Here is a 22,912-nt window from a genome sequence, read left to right on the forward strand (position 1 = left end):
TGTGATCTGAAGCCCTCTTCTGGCCTGCAGATGTACTTCCAGATAGAGCACTCACTTAAAAAAAAAAAATCTTAAAACAGAATAAACAAAACAACAACAACAAAAAAACCAGAGCAATGTATTTCTTTGTGGTAAAATATACAAAGGCTACAATCTGTCCTTGACCAGTTTCTTTCGTTTGTTTCTGAAATAGGTCCCCATGAATTCCCTTGAGTTATCTATTAGTCAAAGACAGCCTGTGTTTTTGATTCTCTTGCCTCTGCCTTCTGAGTACTGGGCTTCTAGGTATGGACCACCACGCCTGGTTTATTATGCGGTCCTGGAAATCAAACCCAGGGCTTCTTGCACACTAGATAAGCACTCTTTTGAGCTACATCCCTAGCCCCAATTAAATCAGTTTGAAGTGCTCAGATTAGTACACACACTTATACTGTTGTGTAAATACCCGCTTCATCTCCCAGCTGACAGCTCTGGACCACTGAGAACTGGAACACCAACTTCCTATGTCCTCCTTTCCCAGCCTCAGCTTCCCCGGGGACCCTGCCACCACCATTTCACTTTCTATCTCTGGAAGCTTAACTCCTCCGAGCACCGTAGAATGCACAGCATTGCTTGTTAGGTGAGTGGCTTATTTCACTTAGCAGCATTCTCCGTGTCCTTCAGTGCTGTAGCGTGTCAGAATCACCCTCCTTTTCAAGAGGAGTACTACCCACATATGGACACACACCCTTGAATTCTGTGTCACCATTTGTCATCAGTGGTGACCTGTCTGGCTGGTGACTGCTACTCTCCGGAATAGCCCATGAGCTGCAGGGAACAGGTTCGTGTCCCTCAGACTCTCTGCTGAATGGTGACCCCTGGACTGCCCAGAGAACAGTGTTTGGTCTATAGAAGGGCTCAGTGCAGCCTTGTGGAAGGGGTAGAAGGAGGGTTGGCTCTGGATAGCTCCTGGGCTCTACTTCACCCTGAGCCGTAGCGGCTTGAATAAGCTCATCTTTAATTGTGCTCGTGGGCCCCATTTCAGCACACACACCCAGGCTCTGGCCTCCAGTACCTGCAGAGCTGAGCTTTGCTTGTTATCCTGCCATAGATGCACCCCTCCCCCCTCTGTGCTCCACCTCTCCTGGGCCAGGAGCCTGGCAGAGCCCTGCCTTCCTGCTTCATGCCCCAACGCCTGGCATAGCCCTGTCTTCCCGCTTCATCCCCCCACGGCCCCCCGCCCCCAGTTCCTACAGCTCACCTGACCTGAGCAGCTTGCCTGCTGAGTGTCTGTCCCCCTTTGTCCCTCTTATAAATCTGCGCCCCTACTAGAACTCTGCTGCCACCCATCTTTCCAGCAGACACACAGACTTCCTGACAAACATGCCTACCTGTCTCAAAACCCTCTGATGACTCTCCAAGAGCCCCACTGTGGTCTAAATCCTTCTCCTGGGGCTCAAGGACCTCATGGCATGACCCTTGCTGGCTCCTGCAACATCGCCAAGAACCAGCCCCTCATACTCCATCCCAGTGTCTCTCTCAGTGCCCAGTCAAGCCCTCTGCAGAAGCTATCCCCACGGTGCCTTCTCTAGGGAGCTTTCCCTGATGGCACTCTGGCCAGGCATTTTTTCATGCCTCTAGAGCAGTGGTTCTCAATCTGTAGGCCGTGACCCCCACAGGATCACTTATTAGACATCCTGCATATCAGACATTCATGTGACAATTCATAACAACAACAGAATTACAGTTATGAAGTAGCAACAGATTTTTTTGGTTGGGTGTCACCACACCGTGAGGAACGGTGTTAAAGGGTCGCAGCACCAGGAAGGTCGAGAACAGCTGCTCTGGAGTGTCCTACGGACTGAGCAGGGTTTTCCTCATCCTTGCGCTTCCTGTATCTGGACCAGGGTCTGCCCACAGCAGATACTCAGGATTTAATTCCAGTCACAGAGAGGGCACGATCAAGGAGGTGCACCGCTCAAAACCGGGGTCCAGGGCTGCTGAGGAGACAAGCAATGGTGTAGAGACCCCTGCTCCGCCCAGGACCCTCTACTCTCCCCTACCCTGCAGGAGGTGGCCTCTTCCTCGGGGGTTCTCCTCAGCACTGTCAGTCCTCAGCACTGGCATGCAGGCGTATGCCAGGGTCACAGCTCTCTGGTCTCTGTCCCCGTCCACATGGGTGACCCCACCTGTCTGCTGCCCACACTTGGACTGTTGCTCTCAGGCCTAGGCATGGGCCTCACCTGCATTAGGGTGCGCAGGGACTCCACGTATGACTGCTCTGTGTCCAGCAGGGTCATGGTCACGTGCTTCCTCATGTCCTGTGGGGAGAGAAGCAGAAGGTGAGTGGTCTTTTGCTCCCCTCAGCCTCTGCTACCTGCAGCTCCATGCAGACTCATCTGCACACACACAGAGTCCATCCAATCCTTCCCCTGGCCTTTCCTGCCTGTTTCCTGCCCCCCCTTCCCCCCGAGAGTCTCCCCAAGCATCCTGAACCTGGCAGGCCTCCTCCTAGGTGTTTCTTCCTCCCAGCTGATCCCTGTTTTCCCACCCCAACAGGTTCTGGACAGAGACGGAAAACTAACAACAATAAACCTCCACAGTTACAAAGGAAGATGCCTCCCGGCCACACCCACTCTAGAGACCGACTCTGAACGCGCCAAGCTCCAGCTTGCTGCTAGGAGGACATGTCTGCCCCGGCTGTGTGTCACAGCATCCCTCAGCGTGACGCTGTCACTTCCTGCTATAAAAAGAAGACACTGCAGCCCAGGGAGGGAGAGCTGGTGCTAGGCGCTGCAGCGCTGGAAGCGTCAGGGTTCTAACAAGCTGGATCCTGATGCCAAATGAAAAGGTTAGAGTCCCTTCTGGACACTGTGTGTTCCCAGCCCTCTAGGCCACCTGTGTGGTCCACAGTCTCTCCACTGCTTCTCTCTGGTTGTGTACATTTGTGTGTGATAGGGATCTGTGTGCTCATGTGTTCAGGTCTGCTCTGGCATGCTGTATGTGTGGACGCAAGAGAGCAATGTTAGGTGTCTTCCTAGACTGCTCTCCACATTATTAATTTATTTATTTACTTACTTTTCCACACAGAGTTTCTCACTGAACCTGGCGCTCACTGTTGCAGCCAGGGAGCTCAGAGATGTGCCTGTCTCTGCTCTCTAGCACTGGGGTCACAGGCGCACACTGCTGGGGTCACAGGCACACACAGCTGTGCCCAGAACGGCTCTTACAGTTCTGGGAACTGTCTTCATGCTTACCCTTCAGGCCTCTTTCTCTTTTGGGGGCAGGGTCTTCTATGGACATGATCTTACTCTGCAACTAGGACGGCTGGGCCTCCCTCCTGCTGCCAGGGCATCCCACCACGCCCAGCTTCCTTCTCACTTTTCTGGCTGTGGTAAGCTTACCTCAGTGCTGCTCCTCTGACCCTGGAATTGGGGATCAGTCTTGTCCCTCAATAACTGACCAGGAGGCATACTCAGAAGTGGACTCCCACACTGAGCTCTACTGAGGCATGGTGACACCTCCTTGGGACAGGACACTCCACCTCCGCAGGCTCTGTGCAGTGCTGTGCTCCTCAGGCCCTACCTCAGAGACCTGGACTACGAGCAGACCATTTACACTGCATGCTTCTGGGGCTCCCACATCCAGTCCTGGGCTGGCAGCCCCCAAACACCGCAGCCCCTCACAAGTGTGTGCAACTCATTTCAGCCCCGCACAGCCGTTGTCATCCACTGTACAGATGACAGAAGCCACGAAAGCCAGAGAAGTGACATGACCTGCCCAAGGTCACATGGCCAGGGACAGACAAAACCAGGCCCAGGGCCTCTTTAGACACCTCCTGCAGAGCCTTAGGGCGCCGGCACCCTATGCTCCCATTTACCAGAAACCTCTGGCCACAGAGCTCCCCCGCGCTGCTCTCCCTGCTGTGTGACTTCAGCGGCCCCGCGGCCACACTCTCTTATGACATGGAATCAAAAGCCTTTGCTCCTGGTACTGATGGAGAACAGGGAGGCTGTCCACACCTACACAGTGACTCCACGTCGCTGAGACTTCCCGGGAAGCTCTCTGATTGACTGCAGGATAGCCAGATCAGGTTTTGGGTCTCACCGCTACTGTTCCCTGCCCACACCCACTGGCCAGCCAGCCCCAACCTGGGTCATGGGCAGAGGAGTTTCCTGTGAGGCACAGCTGGCACTGGGCCTGCTGGCTGGGAGGCTGGGGTGGCAGAGGGAGCTGACGCTGCAATGCCGCCTCTCCCAGCCTCCTCCCTGCTGCAAAGCACAGTGGGCTGTCATTCAGCTGTCAGGTACAGCACAGAAAACAAGGCCAGCTCCTTGTCACCGCATGGAGCACCCTCTGCACATGTCCGGACACGGGAGAAGCAGGGGTGGGGGCGGGGAAGCTGGAGATGGGGGACAAGGCAGCTGTCCGCCAGATCAGCAGGCCCACCTGTTCCTGGCTGGCCAGCCCTTCAGCCTGCTTTCCTCCAGATCCCCTCAACCCTCAACAGCTATAGACAGGCCCCTGGCACGGGGACATGGGGAACCTGGTGTGGGGGGAAGGTGGTCACAGCAGGAAGATGGTGAGGGGAACTCTCCTAACATTCAACCCAAAACCTCAGAGCCTGGTGTACCAAGCATGAAGAAAGACACACAGAGAGAAGCCATGAAAGCCAGATTCCCTGCATCAAGACAAAAATGCTGGCTAGTTATCCCGCTGCGAGCTAGGCCCTCCTGCCCAGAGACCTGGAGCAATAGAGACACAGACACACAACACAGTACAGTACCCGGATTAGGGCAGAGCCCTAGTCCCCATTGTGCCCAGAGCATGGAACAGAGGCTGGGCCCGGACAAACACAAAAACAAGGTAGCATCCCTGGACTCTGCCCCCGCCCCCTCCAGAAAGGCAGAGGGGGGCAGGGATGGGGACACCACCTTTCCCACAGCGTGACATCTCCAGGCTCTGTAGTTCCAGTGGGGAGATGGCAAAGGGGAAGCTATGCTGACTACCCCCAGCACATACACACAGCTGGGACCCAGCCACCCTGAGGGATGCTGGGAAACTGGCTTTCCTGGGGACCCAGAAACAAATCTGCTTTCACCTGACGCACTTGACAAGAAAGTACTGTCCTGGGCCTTGACCCTTAGTGCCCAGCCAACCCCACCATCGCAGCCAGGGCTCCTCAACGCCAACCTTCGCCTTCCCCTGAGGTCAGCCCTCCCCAAGCCCCTGGTTGGCAGGCAGGCAGGCTCCTGAAGCCTGATCCAAGTTCCAGGCCCTGCTCTCCAGCATCTGCCCACGCTTCCCCCGTCTCCTGGGTCTGCAGCATCCTAGGCCCAGACCTAGGTTTCCTACTGCCCCTCCCCTTCTTCGTACCTGGGCCTCCCCCGGCTCCTCAGCGGTGTCAGAGCCCCCGCCCCCGCCCCCGGCGGACTCCCCGGAGGCGGCGGCCGGGCCCAGATCGCGCATGTCTTCCAGCGCGATGGTGAACTGGGCCAGGGTCTTCACCATCTGAAGCATGCGGCCGGGCCGCCGCCGAGGCGGGGACTGTGCAGAGTCGGAGAGCCCCCTCCCACCCGCGCTCCTCCGGGGCCCTCAGCCCCGCCGCGGTGGCGGTGGCGGTGGCGGCGTCCGTCCGCAGCAGCGTCGGTGTGAGCGCAGCCGGCGGTGGCGCTGCCGCCTCCTCCGCGCAGGGAGCGCGCATTGTCGCAGCGAGAAGAGTCCCGCCCTCTGCGCGCCTCCCCTTCTCCCGCAGCAAGCCCAGTGCCGCGGGACATCACGCCCCCGCCTCAGGACACAGTCACACACACACACACACACACACACACACACACGCGCGCGCGCGCGCGCGCGTCCACTGCTGTATCTAGAGCGCGCACACACAGATTTACACCCAGGAGCCATGGATGAACACAGTCAGCACAGAACAGGCCCAGGTGCAGGGTAGGTCAGGGTCAAGTGCGCTCGCATCAACAGTGTCACCATACAGATATCAAATTGTGACGCCCATGAGCCTGACCCGCCTCCGCTCACAGTGACGCGGACTTAACAACTACAGCATGGCAGGGACAGACACCCACCCAGTGGGGCTGGCAGCCCCACTGGCCCCGGCTCTGGGAGGGGGACCTGGGTTCATTGAATCACCCCTAAATCTACCACCACCTCACCCAGCTTAGTACCTGGCTCCAGCCCTGCTCCCTTCCAGCCCTCTCCCCATGGCCCTCACCGGGGAGGGACTCCACCCAACTCTCTGGAGTTTGTTTAAAGGTGATCCTCCTTCCTCAAATCCCAGCACAAGCACAGAACCTACCCCAGGACCCACTTAAGACTGGGGTGCAGTGAGGAAGCTCTGACACCAGCCCCCACTGGGCACTAGGAAGGGGTCCTTACACCTGCAGCTGTGACCTAGCCCTGGTTAGCTAGGAACTCTGGGGGTTCCCACACTCACCAAGCTCACTCTGTCTCCAACTTGTTCTCTCTGGATTTCCTGAGCAATGGGACCTCCCCCACCCCAGCCAGCCTTAATCATTGTCCCCCGCCCCTACACCTTTCTTTGCTGCACCCTAGAAAAGACACCTCTCCCTAGGATCAGGGCCTCGACCTAAGCCTTTTCCCTCCCCTAGCAATCGATGCCTTTCCTTTTCCTTTAAGACACAAATGTCACCTCTTCTAGGAAGCCCTACTGGGTCTTCAGATTAGGTCCTGTGTGCCTATTCTATGTTCTCCAAGATCCTCAGCTTTCTTTTCTTAACCACAGACAGTCTGTAATGGTACATTTGAAGAATGATTAGATCGATGCCCAGGAGACTGCTGGCTCCCTAGGTAAGGGCCGCGGCACTGAACGCATGTAAGAGATGGTCAGCAGGCCTCAATAGCCCTGCTTCCCCTTGCCAGCTTGCCTGTGTAAGTTTCCTGGCATTCATTCAGCACCCCTCTATCCGGTCCTGCTTCCCTAGCCCCTCCACACCCAGTGCTAAGGAATTCTTTTTAAAAGACTTGTTTCTTTTTAATTTATATGTATGAGTGTTTTGCCTGCGTGTGTGCCTGCCTGGTGCCTGGATACCCGAAGAGGGTATTGGATCCTGGCCCCCGAACCAGGGAGCCCTGCTAAAGTAGCAAGTACTCCTAACTGCTTGAGTCATCTTTCCAACCCAGGAACTGTTATTTTTCAACACTTCCTCCAAGGTCTCATGCAGCCCAGGGTGGCATTAGACTGACTATGTAGTGGAGGGTGGTCTTGAACCTCTGACTCCTCTGTAAACAGTGCCCCAGTTCTGGGATTACAGGCATGCACTACCATGCCCACTTTGTATCATGCTCCCAGATGAACCCAGTCTTGTGCATGACATGCAAGCCCCCCAGAAGCTTAGGTCGCCCCTAGCACCTCTGAGTTTTGCTACCACTATTGAAGATTAAACTCTGGACCTCCTGAATGCCAAGCGAAAGGCTGGTGGGCTTGCTTTCTTCCTGTGTGCGGTGTTTGTCTGAGCCTAGGTCTTCCTATGCAGCTCAGGCTAGCTGCAAACTCATGACCTGGGCAAAGAAGCAGCTTAGTGGCAGAGGGTTTGTGTAGCCTGTGTGAGGTTGTGGATCCAATCCACAGAACTTTGTTTGTTTTTTTAAAAAAAGTGCTTATAACTTTTGCCTAGGCAAGATGGCATACACCTATAATCCCAACACTTGGGAGGTGGAGGGGGGAAGCTCAGCAGTTAGGTCATCCTCAGCTATCTAGTAAGTTCAAAGCCAGCCTGCACTATATGAGACTCTGTCTCAGCAACAAAGCAAAACAGGTCTGGTGATAAAGTTCATTGGTAGAGCTCTTGCCTGGGGTACAATGGCCCAAGTTCAGCTCCGAGCACTGCAAACACGCACACAAAAAGCCTTGTGCTTCTCCTGCCTCCTCCTGCGTGCTGGCACTGCAAGCATGCACCCCGTGCCTGGCACAGATGAATCTCTCTCGAAAGGGCAGGATTGCAGGGCAGCAGGTACAGCCCAGTCGGCTCGGAGCTAATAGGAGGTGGTGTTTAATAAGTGTGTGGTGATCAGTGAACGGACAATCCGTGGCCGAGGCTGTGTCCGCCCGGTCCTCGGGATCAGGATAACCATTCATTCAGTCTGCTGAAGGAAAGAAGGAATGCAGCGGGGAGCGTGGCCGACTCTTTTCTGGCCTCTAGACTAAGAGTCCAGCACCTCTTAGGAATGTGCTGAAAAGCACATTCACCCCTCCCCCAAGGGATCTCAACCTCTCCCCAAGGGTGGAGCCAGAAACCCTCTGAATCCCTCTGCCTGTTCCCTTCCCAAGGGACCGCCCTGCCCAGACTTCCTCCACACAGCTTGATCCTCTTCTTCCTCAACAGGGTGGGCATGTTGCAGGACAGAGAATGAGTATGCCCATGTCCAGGGTGGGCAGCCAGGTCTCATGGGTAAGTTTACACATGCACACACAGGCCCACGGCCTGAGGGTTGACTGCTTGGTCACCGTAAGCCACCTGGGCTATCAGAGTCCCCTCTACCCTCTGGACCTTTCTCAAACTGCCTGCTCATGTCTCATTTCTCTTTAGTGGCTGGCATGCAGGACTTAGTTTGGGGTCACCATCCATCCCTCACTCGTTCCCGCAGGACCCAATTCAGAAGAGTTCCACCCATGTTGGTTCCAGGCTTTGAGGGAAAGCACTTACAGGAGGCTTCCAAAGAGGAGCTGGGTCTTGCAAGGCATGGAGGTCAAGAGACACAGGAGTAAGGGTGCAAGAAGACAGAGTCCCTGGAGGCCTCCGTCCGCCCCTTCCAGGTGGGACTTACTGCCAAATGCCACGGGTGCTGTGCAGCTTCACTAAGGATGGCTAATTAGATCCAAGCCTGTTGCCATAGCACTGGTGATGCCAGCGGAGCAGAGGTGGAAGGAAGCCGAGGAAGGCACAGGGGACGAGGCAGAAAATCATTAGAGCGCTTTCAGGACAGGGTCAGCTAGGGTGAGGCACAGAGCATCATGTACCCAGCACCCAGTGCAGGTGTGGTTCTGTGGTTCCTCTGAGCAGTCTGGGGTGCTTGGAGCCCCCTCTTAGAGCTCTGTAGGGGTTTGGAGTAGGTCACAGAACAGTTTTGTTCTTTAATTTACATGTATTTATTTATTTGTTAATTATATGTGGGGGTGGGTGCTCATGCCATGGTCCATGTGTGGAGGTCAGAGGACAACTTTAGGGAGTCAATGCTCTCCTTTCACCACATGGGTCCTGGGAATTGAACCCAGGTCTTCAGTCTTGGCAGCAAGAGATTTTACTACCTGAGCCACCTTGCCACCCCTGAGAAGAGTTTGTGCATGCAGGAAGGCCTGCCCTGTTTCCATACAGCATCCCTACCACCTCAGATATCTTCCTTCCCAAGCAGAGGGCTGTCCACACCCTCCTTGGTCAGGGGAAGGCAAGAGACAGTAGGTGGGAAAGGGCTCGGGGCCTCACCAGACCAACACTCCCTCCAGGGCAGAGCGCCAGGCACCCTGGCTCTGAGACCACCCCGTCAGCCCTCCAACCTCCTCCAGGTCTGTTGACAACTTCCCCATCTCTGAGGGAATCCCGGCATCCTGCTCACCCGCCTCCTGAGACCCTACCTGTGGTCCTGCAGCTAATGCTGGACCAATTGGAGGACCAGTTATGGCAAAGGCTAGACCTAGAATGGACTAATGAACTAAAGAGTGATGGTAGCTGGCTAGCTGGAATGATGAGAAATGAATAATAAATGGACGGATGACAGGACACTGACTGAGAGGTAGATGAACACACGACTGGCTGCACTTGGTAAACGAACAGCGCTCTCGTTTTTATATCACTCACTTGATTAGTTCAATAAACACTCATCAAGTATCTACCAGGTACCAGTGCTAAGCATTGTGCTAGGATTTTTTTTTTTTTTAATTTACATCTTTTTGTTTGTTTGCCGTTTGTTTTAATGTATGAGTCTTGTCTGCACGTACACCTGCAGGCCAGAAGAGGGCATCAGAGCCCAGTATAGATGGCTGGGAGCCACCATGTGGTTGCTGGGAATTAGACTCAGAACCTCTGGAACAACTAGTACTCTTACCTGCTGAGCCACCTCTCCAGGCCCTGTGTAGGAATTTAAAAATACCCTCTTGGGCTGGAGAGATGGCTAGGCATATGGCTGTGCAGAAAAAGGTACTTGCCGTGAAGCCTGACGACTTCAGTTCCACAGCCAGAACCCGCACAAAAAGCCAGATGGGGTAGCGTGCATCTGCACTCCCAGCATTCTCACGGCGAGATAGGAGGAAGGAACAAGTGAAATCATTGAAAGCTGAAAGGCCCCCTCGCCTGGAGTGCACAGTGCAGTGTGGAAAGAAGAGACCCTGCCTCTAAAGGTGGAAGGTGAGAGCTAACTCCGAAAAACTTGTCCTCTGACGGTCACATGCATCCTGTGTCATGTGTACACACTACCTGCACACAAGAAGAAAGAAAAGAGGCAAGGAAGGAAGGGAGGGAGGGAGGGAGAGAGGAAAGAAGGAAGGAAGCAAGAAAGGAAGAAAGAGAGAGAGGGAGGAAGGAAGAAACAAGGAAGGAAGAAGGAGGAAAGGAAGGAAGGAAGGGGAGAGGAAGGAAAGGTGTGTATGTCCACAGGCATGGTCCCCTGTGTAGGAAGACAGGACCTGAAAGAAATGACAAAAAACACAGGCAGCTGGGGCTGTAGGCCAGCCACTAGAAATCTTGCTTCACACACAAGAAGCTCAGGGCTTGATCCCCAGCACTGTGGTGGCAGGAGGATCAGAATGCAAGGCCACTCTCGATGAGCAAGGTAGAGGCCAGCCAGGGACACACGAGACCCTGTATCAAAGAGAGCAGCTCCCAAGAGAGACCCAATTCTGGGAAACAGGTCTCATCAGGCTGCGGGGGAAGGCTCTCCAGACCTGTCCAACCGTCTCCGTCAAGAGATCTCTCTTGCCATCACAAATGCTGTCTGCATGGCTTTCAGGGCCAAGACCCCTCACTGCCTTGCAAGTGCTGGCTCCTTAATCCCAAACCTACACCAAGGCTCTATTTCTTGTAACTCTCCCATTTTATAAACAGGAAAGCAATGATCAGAGGGCCCAGCTGGCTGCCTTCAGGTCCCCTTCCTGTGGGTTGAGTCTGTCTGCACTTCCCAGGCCCACTGGCTGCCTGAGTCATCTTTCTCTGGTGTCTTCTTTTCCAAGTCAGTGATATAGACAGGCTCCCCTGAGTCAGGAACGTGAGCTGCTGCTACAGGCCATGCCAGGATCAATGACGATAGTCCCTGGGAACCCATATCCACGAAAGTGGAGTTGGTACTCCGTGTTCCCAACCTAACAGGCCATCTAGTTCCCCAATGGCCACCGCCTCCCCCGATCCTGAGTCATCAAGGAGACTCCGGAGCCATGTGTTCAAATCCTCACCATGTCACTTACTCAGTGTGTGGGCTGGTAAGAGGCTTCATTTCCTGGGGCCTCGCCCACCCCTTCCCATCACCCATCCATTCTTCTTGTTTTCCTAGGTCACTTCCTGCTCTCTGTAGACCCTCACCTCTGGAAGGAGAGGCCTCTCAAGTTTTCCCAGTTCCCAGGCCTCATCAACAGCTGGAAGGGAAGTGTCCAGGCCACAAAGCTCTCTGGGGACCAGCTGCCCTGGGTGGGGCTCTGTGACTGGAGGGTGAGCTCCGAGGATGGCAGGGAGAGAGCCAGGGCTTAAGCAGCTGAAGCAGGACTCTGGCTTCTGAGGCAGAGTCCTGCATGTGTGGGTCTGTGTGCAACAGGAGACAGGACTATGAGGGACATGAAGCATGTCCCATCTGTGCGGCTCCTCAGTTGGTGGCCGCTGTGGACATGACTGCACGGCAATCTGGGCAATCTGGGGTGAACAACCACGTGGTTCTGTGGCAGAGGTTAAGAGCCGAAGAGCCTTTCAACGATGACCAAAACCAGCTATGCTCAAAATAACCACAAACAGAAAACAACAACAAAGCATTTACCGTGTGTTAGACACGGCCCCAGCCCTCACCATTACCGTGAGCTTCTTCTCACACTCACCCAGGGTGACGGGTCACGTGATATCTGCCAAAGCTAGTGTCCTCAAAATCGTCCCGCCCCCCCCCCCACAGGCTCTTTGTCCAATGTGTGCCGACACTCTTCTCTTACAGGGACGAGGCCTGGGCGCCTCCCTCCCCTTCAGCCTCAGCAGGCCTTTGACCTGACCTTCGTTCTCTTGAACACAGCGTTGGCAGAAGTGAGGCTCCATGACACCTAAAGCTTGCTCTTCTGGCTCCTTCCACCACCCCCTTTTTGTAGTGACAGGATCGAACCCAGGGCTTCTCACTCCCTGAGCAAGCACTCCATTGAGCTGTATCTCTGTTCCTCTGTTTTTATGCATTTATAATGGTTTTTATATATCAAGATACATTTATCTACAACACATATGTGAATATATACACATACACATACATGTGAGTGTTTTAAGCACACATCACCACACCTGGCTTCCTCTACGCATTAAAAACAAGATTTTTAACTTTGACACAGGGTCTCACTAGGTTGCCCAGGTTAACCTTGAACTCACCTTCTAGCTGCGGCAGGCTTTGGACTTTCCTGCCTCAGCCCCCCCAGTGTCCAGGATTACAGACTTGTACCTTGAGGGCTGACACCCTGCTTATTCTCGAGGCCCAGCCTCCACGTTGGAAGGGAGCGTGGGCCACATGCCATGTCTGGGTATTCCAACAGACAGCTCTGATGAGGCCCCAACCGTGGGGACTCTCACCCAGGGACCTCCTGCCCACCATGAAAGACTCACAGTGAAGAGGAAACAGAGGCCCGGGGGTGGGTCAGACAGGGAAGGCAGGGCTCTGCAGACAGTGAGGAGCAGGGCTCAAACCCAGAGCTCTCAATGTACTGACAGAACAATGAAGCCAGGATGATTTCATGAACCCACATTTGTTGGTCCAGAGGGGGTCAGTCTGGGACTCCAGCATGGGCAGCCGTAAAAAAAAAACCAGACACCTACTGGTTGTGAGGTGGAGCACGAGGTAGTCCCCTCCCCAGGCTAGGGTGCAAGCTTAGCCAGTTTGGCCCATCTCTCAGCCCAGAAGAAAACCCCCGACCACAACGCCCCTGGCCCACCTCACACCATTCTTGAACGCCCTGTGATAGCCATTCTTCTTCAACATGGTCTACACTTTGCCAGTCTTGGAAGACAGTGACGGAATCCAGGAGCACCTCCCTGACTCGTCCTAGGAGCACCGAGGTCTAGAAGAGCCCGGTACGCACAGGGTGTGTGCTGACACTGTGCTGCAGACGAGGAGAGAGAACCCCAGCGGAGGGACCTAAGCTGGGGGTTAAAGCCGATGGCTTATCAGAGCAGCCTGCAGAGCACACAAACGAGAAGTGGGCCAAGCCCGGGGCACCCGGAAACAGAAGGGAGATCTCAGCGTTTGCCTGCTCCCAGGGCTGCAAGACTAATAGAAGCAGGGACTAGCACACAATAGACATGCTGGTGCATAACATATCTATCACAGAGCAAGACTGGCCTTCTTGCTCTGTGACTTAGTTTCCCTTTATGTAAACAAACGAGGGAGGCAGGAAGGTTCAGGTGGGCTCTAAACTACCTAGAGGGTGATGAGATCAAGCCGGGAGAAAAGCACAGCTGAGGATGCCCAAGCAGAGCGCGGGCTCCACGGCTGAACTTCCACCAAACACCCATAGGTGGCAGCAGAGGCCTGCAGGCCCGCTACTGTAGGGCTTGTGGTTTGAATTTAACTGCTGTGATTTTTTTGTTTTGTTTTGTTTTTTTAATGTGGTTTTTCTTTTCTTTTCTTTTTTTGTCACCCCCCCCCTTTAGTTTCAAGAAGATACAGCTGAACCTTCTAGGCTAAGAAGGAAAAGTTTCTTATCCCAGATTAACAGTCAGGAGCAGGAGTTGGGGGGTGGGGGTGGGGCTGGACGGTTAAGTCAGATGTGAAAAGCTGAGCTGGTCCATTCTGAGCGCAGCCTTCCCTGCCCATTTCTTCGGCGATCCCAGCAGTTCACAGGTAGTGAGCCAGTCATAGCTGAGCATGAGGCCTTGGTGGTGAGAGTGGGTGGGCTGCACCTTGGCGGCAGGAGCAGGACTCGGGAAATCTGGCAAGTTCCTTTTTTAGGTGCTTCTAGGATATATCTGTGCCCTACCTTTCCTAGAACCCCTGGATGTGATGACCTCCAGGACACCTCCACTAAAGGCTCTAAAAATTCATTCACATTTCCAAAGCTTGTTCAGAATGCTATCCAGACCAGCCGATTGGTCTGAACCTCAACCTTTTCCTAGCTTTAAGTATCGTCTCCTCAGCCTCGGTTTCCCTGCCTGGAATGGGCCAGAACTGCAGCTCAGTGGCTTCTTTAGAAAGGAGAGCTCCCTCCCATCTCTCCACCCATTTTGGTAGCATGGAGGGAGGCTGGGGTGAGGGGTCGTGGGAACGGAAGTGTCTAGGTTTGATTCCAGCCCCTCCAATTCCCTTCTTCCTTCAGACCCAGGCACATACGGGGGTGAGGAGGGGACGGGCTCCATTTGTACACTGTTGGTAGAGATGGGGTGTCTTGCCTGTAGGGCGGAAGATGACTCATTGGGCCATGAGCCCAGCACCCTGGGAAAGGCCAAGCCAGCCTCAGGCCAGCGCCCCAGGGAACAGAGGACAGGGTCTGACTGAGCTGTGTATAAATCCTAGGGACTCTCAAAGCCTCACAGCCAAAAGAGGCCATCTTCCCCACTTAGACAATGCCAGAAATCCTGCTCAGGCCACCAACGGCCCAGGGAAACGAGGAGGGCAAGCTCCACCAGCTGCTGCCGGCCCTCCCAGCCCAGCACACAGCCTGCCTCTCCTGCCTCCACTGCCGGCTTCTCCATCCTCCGGACCAGGGCCCTGCCCTGGCTGCTCCTTGCTCTTGGCTGGTGAAATCCCAGCTAATCTATGCTCTCCTTCTTCCAGGGAGCCTTAACCCCCACCCCCATCAGCCTCTTGTTCCTGTTGACCTCAGGACACGGCAGGAGCCGACTGCCAGTCATTTCATCCTTCTCTTTACTAGGCTGCGAGCCTACGAGGTGCCAGTCTAGGTGCTCCAGAGTACAGTGACAAGATCTGGGAGTCCAGATGGGTAGAGGAAGCAGCAGCAAGGCCAAGAGCCCAGTTCCCACAGGGCACACCCAGCACTTGGGGGCCAATAAGCAGACGAATGACAGCAAGCATCCGTGGGAGGAATGCACACAGGGAGACCATAGTGTCCACGAGCAACTCCTTTCTTTTCCTTTTTCTTTTTTGTTTTTATGAGGCGGGTTTTTGTTTTGTCTTCTTTTGTTTGCATAGCTGTGGCTATCCTAGAACTTGCTTTGTAGACCAGGCTATCCTGCCTCCCCAGTGCTGGGATTAAATGCTGGAACCACTCCTTTCTAGTGGATGTGCAGTATTGAGTCCCAGCATAAAGCGTCCCAGGATCTCAGGGTCTTAGGGACTCTTGGGCTCACGCCAGAGCCCACCGCAGTTTCTCTCAGCACAGCAGGCCAGCTTGCACAGCGTCCTACAGAGTTAGGGCTCAGGGACGTCTGCAAGCCAAGGGCCATCACTAAGCCTGGGCCACAAGGCCAGAAGTGACCTCTGCCTGACCACCAGCAGCACGTGCTTACAGGCCTTTCTGTGTTTTCCCCACCAATGAGCAACCAGCCCTAGGCTGGACGGAGAGCCACTCCTGGAAGATTCTTATCTGAAGGCCAGCCAGTTCAGACAGAGGCGTCGCTCCTCCCGTCCTGGGACCAAAGGCCACCCACCACCTCTAGGAAGCCATCCTGACAGCTTTGTTGTCGTGGTTGTTGACAGTAAGTGCGCTGCTCCATCCCACAGTTTACAGAAGGCCACAGCCCCAAAGCTTTCACATCGACTGAGAGGCAATGCGGAGACTCGGCAGCAAGTCCTAACTTGCTGGGTTCCTGAGACTAGGCAGTGGGCCGGGACTTGCATCCGCCCTCTGCCACTGACCACTACGTGGCTGGGAGTCTGGATAAAATCACTGAACTTCACAGAGCCTGAGGACAGGAAGACAGCAAAGATCTAAAAATAGCAGTTCTAGCTATGGAGGGTTCCTCTCTCTGCTTACTCAGCGCTCCACAGGTGTTGGTTTTAACCTCAAAATAAGCTCCTGGGTGGGCCCTGCTATTACCTTGTGTCATAGAGGACAAGGCAGGACTCAAGATCTCTCAAGCAGACAGGAGACTCCCTGCCCCAGGGGACCCTGGGTAGAGAGTCTTTGGGACAGCTACATCTGTCCAGAGTGCCAGGAGAAGGGCTCCTTCCAGCCTGGGGCAAGCCAGAGAGTGCCAGCCTGGGCTCCCAGCAAAGGGACTCCATCCACACAGCCTGCTTCAGTGCCAACAACAGGGAGGGTTCCTGAGTCATGGCATTCACGAGGATCTCTGAAATGCTACAGAGAAGGAGTCTGCTGTGTTAGCGAGTGAAAGCAAAAGGCCCTTACATCCACATATGGCACTGTCTCAATGTCAGTTGAAAAAAAGAGAGAGACAGAGGTACAGACAGAGAAAGACAGGGCACACCTAGAAGAAGACAATAGAGCATCAATGGTGGGCAGGGCCCAGGGCAGAAGAAGACACAGCCAGGGACACCTGCTGACGTTTAATTGACCCCAGGAAGAGGGATCTGTGCCTCGGTTCTCCCACCTATAATGCAGAGCCTAGAAAGCACTTATTTAGCACAGTGCCAGGACCAAGAGGGCGCTCAACAAGCACAGGCTGTTATGGAAAAGGCTGCATCAGTACGTCAGGGAGAAGGCTCTGAGAGGCTCTTGGAAGGCAGGTGTCTAAGAGCGACCGGCTCCGCCTTCTCCAGGATAGTCTCTGGCAGTCCTTGCTTGCGTACCCCTAGAACTCAAGGGCTAACCCCCTCCACTGGTACCTCCACTGGGAACATCTTTCCCCGATGAGAGAGCTCTGCCTGGAAGAAAGGTCACGGCACACCGGGTACCACTTTAGACTGCCAATGAGATGGCTGTCTATCCCTCAGACACAGAACCTCCGGAGGATCTTCCTCCACCTACCATTCCAAAATGGTTTGGTCTAGGGGTTTTCTACGGGGTGATTTTCCAGGTAAGGTTGGAGGAGGCTTTCTGGTGGCTCCCAAGGCCCCTGCCTAGATAGTTGCCTTTGTGCGCCCCACTCTGTGCCACAACAGAGAACCATTTGCTGGCCGTACTATCTGCCTTTTCCACTTTCTTGTTTGGAAAACAAATGAGAAGCCAGCTGGGTCTGACCTCCTCCCCACCCCTCTGCTGACTCCCTCGTCCCTAAGGGCGGGAGGCCCTTCTGCCTCCTCTCTGGACAAGGGCCTTGTGGAAAACCCCAGAGGAGAGGCCTTGTGAGCTGGTTGTTGCCATGGCAATGGCAGCCCTGGAATTTGACCACTGGGGCCCTGGGGTGGGGGTGGGGAGTTGGTATATGCCATGCTGGGGGCAGGGAGGAGGGTCCAGAAGCCCAGAAGTAGGAGATAGCAATCCAAAGCCCTTCCAGTTTCCCCATCTGTGAAGGGAGTGAGAAACGGCTCTCAGGATCTCCCTTTTCCGTTCTAACTGATGGATAGGGAGACATCCAAGGCAAGGCCAGTTGTCCCCTTTGACAGACAGCTAGCGAGAGACAAGGTCTCATCAGAAATCAGAAGCCAAGCCCAGAGGCGTGGCAGGGTTAGAAACAGATGTGAGTGGTCCACTGGCATGCCTGTGTCTCTGGAGAGGAGGATGACTACTTAAGCTGGGGCAAAAGGACACCCCAAGAATGGCTATGGACTGAGCACACTCTCCTGAGATAGTGTAGTGTGTCTGCTCCTGGTAACCCTTGCCATTCCTGGAGCTGGAGGGCTGGCAGAGGGCCTGCCCCTCCCAGCCTGCTGTGCCAGGCTGCAGTGGGTATTTTTAAACAGGCGCCCGCCCCTTGGCCTTCCCACCTGCCCACTTGAGTGCTGCTGCCAGCCTTCTGTGCGCTTCCGCCAAGTCCCAGCAAGCCACCCTCTGCACCCCACCTCCTCCCTCACATCAGCCCGGCAGTCAGGGTGCTCTCCAGGGTCCCCCTCCAGCTACAACGCTGGAGGCTAGCAGGGGAGATGGAGCCCGTCCAAAGTCAGACAGCAGGAAGAATCTGAGAACGCTGTACCGCCAACTTGTACCCTCACCTCCAAATCCTGGTGCTACCGCAGCTCCTTCCTCATCTTTTTTGTCCTTGGCCCTCAGACAGTCACAGCCTCACTCCCCCACTGACCTTCACACCCACCTCAAAAAGATAACACAACTATGATTCTTCAGCTCAAAACACTAGCCACGGGGGGCGGGGGAAGCAAAAATGAGAGAGAGCTGGTGCCATGATTCACACTGCACAACTGGTAAATTCCATGCAGATCAAAGACTGAGATGTAAAACCCGCAAACACCAGAGGGGCCATGTGAGAACTGTTTCACATGGGAGGACTTTCTACCCAGGCCAAATCCAGCAGCCAGAAAATAATGGCTTGATAAATTAGGCCTCATTTAAAAACAATAAAAACCTTTCTGGGCCAGCAAGATGGCCCCATGAGGACTGTCGGTTATGACAGAGGCCTGCTGATCCCCAGAACCCACTCCAAGGAGAACCGGTGCTCCAACACTGTCCCTCTGACCTCCACACGCACACCCTGGCACGTGCTCACGCACACTGATAAAAGCTTGTTAAAATCTACGAAAATTGAAACCAAAGCCACTGCGCAAAGTCAAAAATCCAGTGAGAAATTGGGAAAAGGTATTTGTGACTCGTAAGTCAAAGAACAAAAATCCTCCCTCCCAGAGTTTAAAAGGTTCCTAGAAATGGCTAGGCCGGATGCCAGTAACCAATAGGGAGAAATGGATGGAGGAAAAGTATGAGAAAAATGTGGGCTAGAACAGAGTGATGTCATGTGTACCTATTGGACTGGTAACTTTCCAAAAGTCAGATTAGTAAGGTCATGCCTCTTCCACACTGCTGGAGGCAGGAGCATGTAGGAAGCATCAAAATGCAAACCACACACACACACACACCACACGTCTTAGCAATTCCATGGCCCTAGGGACTCCACTCCTCCAATAAAACGAGGTAGCACAGCTCCTTTGCTGAAGCACTGTTTATAACAACAGAAGACTGGGAAATATTCTGTTTTTTAACATTATTATTTGTAGGACCATGATGTTGTTTTGCATTGTGGTATGTGCGTGCATTGTGGACGCTGTTGGCCGGAGGACAGCTTGCAAGGCATTTCTCTTCTACCATGTGAGTCCTGGAGACTGGGCTTGGGTCATCAGACTTGGCAGCAAGTGCCTTAACCCACCAAGGCCAGCCTTATTCAGGTTTTGTTTCTGAGACAGTGTTTCGTTTCGTAGCCCAGGCTGGCCTCAGATTTAAGACTATCCATGTGCCTCAGCCTCCCGAGTGCTGGAATCACAGTCATGATGCACCACAGCCAGCTACATACATGAATCTGTGGCACCATACAGTTGGGTAATCACACAGTAAAAACACGATGTAGTACAAAAGGAGTATGGAAGGCCGCTCAAGCCCGGTCTCAGCAGGGAACAGTCTCTTCCTACTCGCTCCCCTTCTTCCTCCTGATCAGGGACTGCTTGGATCCCCAGTCTAAAGGATCTCTGTCCTGGCTCAGATCACCTGCTGGGATCCCTGGCACAGAGCCGTGCCTAGACACAGAACCAGGTCCTAAGCTGCCACCGAGCACCTACAATTACCCCGAACAGGCCAATTCTCTAAGACCTATGGGCCCAGCCTCTGTCTTTGGTATCTCTGGTCCCCTCTAACAGCTCCAGTTTCTCAGGTAACAATTCTCCAGAAAGCCCAGTGGTTTCCTTTGTATGCAGACCAAGGCCTGGCTTTGCCCTTTCTTCAGAGGTAGAAGCCTTCTTCGGGCCAACGGGTCCTCCCATCTACTTTGGGGTTGAGCTTCCAGTGGCTGGTCCTTCGAAATGACTCTTCAGACTGCACGAGACCTTGGAGCCAGAAATTTACAGGGCGACGCTGGTAATTGCGCCCCTCTCTAGGCCCCAGTCTGCAGAGCAAGGAGCATGGGCCAGCTCTGCAGGTAGGAACGGGAGGCTACCCAGCAGGGTGAGGATGGCTGCCAGCGAGAACTAGGCCTCAGGGTCCCATCCCTGCTCCGTGCGAGGGGCACCTCAAAGCCTTCCACAAACTCAGCTCATCCCCCACCAAATGGCTGTAGGCCACTGTCAGAACCCCCGCCTCAAAGCCCCTCTCTCCAGCCCTGCGATCTTCGCTTGGGCAGGCCAGGTCACCACTCTCCTCCTTGTCCAACTTGCTTTATGGCTTACCACTGATCTCCAGACCAGCCACCAGACATTAGCACATTTAATTCCCAGAGCAACCCTGTAATAGGTGCTGTCATTATCCACATTTTATGAGAACCTACGCCATATGGTCAACCACAGTGAGGCGAAGGACTCATGGTCAAGCACTGAAGATGAACAGGATTTGAAAGAAAAGGAAGCCACGTGGCTCTAGCATTTCCTTTTTTAGACAGGGTCTCTAGTGCCAGGCTGGCCTTGAACTTCAGACTACTGGCCAAAAGTGACCTTGAATGCCTTATCCTCTGCTTGCACCTCCAGAGTACCTGAATTATAATAATAAGTCTCTACATCTAACTTCCTCCAGAAGTGGGGGCCTGGTTGTGTGGCCACCAGGTAGGCTGGCATCTGAGACAGCAAAGCCCACGTCCTGTGGGGCCACATGCTTGCCAGCCCTCGGGCTGGTTCCTAGAGATCTTCATTCATACTTCTTTCATTCACTCTCAACTCTGACAAAGTCCTTCCGGATTCTGAGCTAAGTCACCTCATGAGAGAGAAGCCAAGATTCCTGGGGCTTCTGAGGAATGTGTCACTCACCACCTGCCCCCTGAGCTGTACTGAGGCAGGGTACCTGCTCTGACTGTGTGGCTGGCTGCCAACTCCTACCTCCCGCAAAGGCCGTCTTCCCAGGTGTCAGTAGTGGGCACACAGACCCTCTCGTCACCCTCACAGGCTGTCCTCCTAGAGGGCCTGGGTAGGGGCCATCACCTGCTCAGAGGAGCCCCAAGGACACGTGAAGTGCTCTGCCAGGCTCTTCCGGACACCTAGCCCCACAGAATGCTCCCTACCCAGAGCAGCTGGCTGGCTGAACTTGAGCTCAGGACTGCTTCGCTCTCTACACCCCAATCAGGGCTTCCCCCTGCCCCCAACAAACATTCCTTCCCTGAGCCCAAGGCAGGTCTGGGGCATTGCATGTGGAGAAGTGGTATAGGGGACAAGGCACGGCCCCGTGTTACTTAACTCAAGGGCTGGCCTGTCTCACAGCTCTGGGCCGCATTCCGCTGGAGAAAGGGTTTTATTCTTTTTGGAAACTAAGCAGTACTAGCCTCGACCCTTGCCTACAGAGTTCTTGCTGCTCTTAGGCCCTGGATGCCTTTGGCTTGCAAGACCCTCTGGCCCTTCAAAGTAGCCTCTGCACCCCCCACCTACACCTACCTTGGCCTCCTGAGTCTCAGTTCTCAGGTTCCTTGGGGCTGGCATCCTTTCTTGTTTAAGCCGTAGCCACAGGCTAACTCAGTGAACGGCGGCTAAACTGGGTTTTAACGGTTACCTAGGTTCTCAACTCCGTCTCCTAGAGCTGGTCCAGAATGAATTACCAGGGGTGATCAGAAAAGTTAAGAGTAAAACAGACACGGTGGCCCATGACCACCCAGCACTCTGGTGGCAGAGACAAGCTTTGAGGCCAGCCTGGTCCACGTAGAGACCATCCAGGGCTGCACAGCGAGATCTCATTTCAGAGGGGCGGCGGGCTAGGAGTGGCGGTGCAGTGAGAGTGAGACAGCCTACCAATCGTAAGGAGCACGCGGGGCTCCCTCACTGCATTGTCTGCCCTCTCTGCCCTGTCCTGGTTCTGGCGCCCCCTGCCCAGCCCAGTACCCAGCCGGGTGTCCAGAGACTTCTTCCTAGGGACACATTACTCCGTATGCACCCTCCAGAAGGATGAGGACTGTGCGTGTCACTTGGTCATGTGCCGTCTGGTTACTCCTGTCTACTCCGATATTGCTGGAAGAGCAGGCAAGAAGCAACGAAAAGTTGGTTCAGGCTGGGCCCTCACTTCTGACACCGACACAGGTTGAGGGTCTAGGGACCTGCTGGGGACCTAAATGAGCGTGTATAACATGTGCTTGATGCATTTACACTCTTCATCATCTCTGGCTTTGTTTGTGTCACCCCTCAGCGAGGGGATGCTTCTGCTGGGGGCGCCCTCATCATGTCCAGCCCTAGCCTGGGAGTGTGGGGTGCCTGCTGGACTTAAATTTGAGAGACTGGGCTCGGGGCTGGGGGCCCAGAAGAAGCCAGGGCAGGAGGCCTGGGTAGGGGAGTCAGCCTGGGCCTCTCTGGGCTCTTTAGCCAAATATGGAAGGTTTTTTTTTTTTTTTTTTTTGGTCTGCATTTGAGTCACGCCGGCCATGGCCCAAGAGATCTGCTTTCCAGATACTGCAGGCAGGACTGCGCCAGCCCTGCTGGGTACCCGCACTCCTTCCTGACTATCTCAGTACCTTCCCTCCCAAACCTCCTGAGCCACAGTGCTCTCCACCAGCAGAGCCCCACACCACTCAGCCATGCTCCAGCACCGACAGAAGAGTCCCTGCGCCCGCAAATACAGGAAACACACATTCCTTCTGAGCTCTGTAACCAGCCCGTCAGGGTAGGGGAGTCATTCACTAGTATTTACTGCTGTGTGCTAGTTCCTGAGTCTGGGGCCATGGGCTGTGAATCCAGCGGACGCGTCTTGCCACAACCTGAGCTCACCATGGCATCGGCAGTCCTGGAAGTCAGGAAGCCAAGGAGTACACTGAGATGCCAGAGA

At 54.4% G+C, this 22,912-nt stretch overlaps 1 protein-coding gene across 2 annotated transcripts in view; it reads right to left on the reverse strand.

Annotated features, from left to right (window-relative positions):
* The window catches only part of Arhgef17 (Rho guanine nucleotide exchange factor 17), a 56,906-nt gene that overhangs the window by 19,651 nt on the left and 14,343 nt on the right, over window positions 1-22,912 (reverse strand). For both annotated transcript variants that reach the window (XM_060367671.1, XM_021640959.2), the window contains exon 2: window positions 2,223-2,300. In XM_060367671.1, coding sequence (XP_060223654.1) covers window positions 2,223-2,300 — 78 coding nt within the window. The remainder of the gene's footprint in view (window positions 1-2,222; window positions 2,301-22,912) is intronic.

This window comes from Meriones unguiculatus, chromosome 14 (assembly GCF_030254825.1).
Source record: "Meriones unguiculatus strain TT.TT164.6M chromosome 14, Bangor_MerUng_6.1, whole genome shotgun sequence".
Classification (NCBI taxonomy): Eukaryota; Metazoa; Chordata; class Mammalia; order Rodentia; family Muridae; genus Meriones; species Meriones unguiculatus.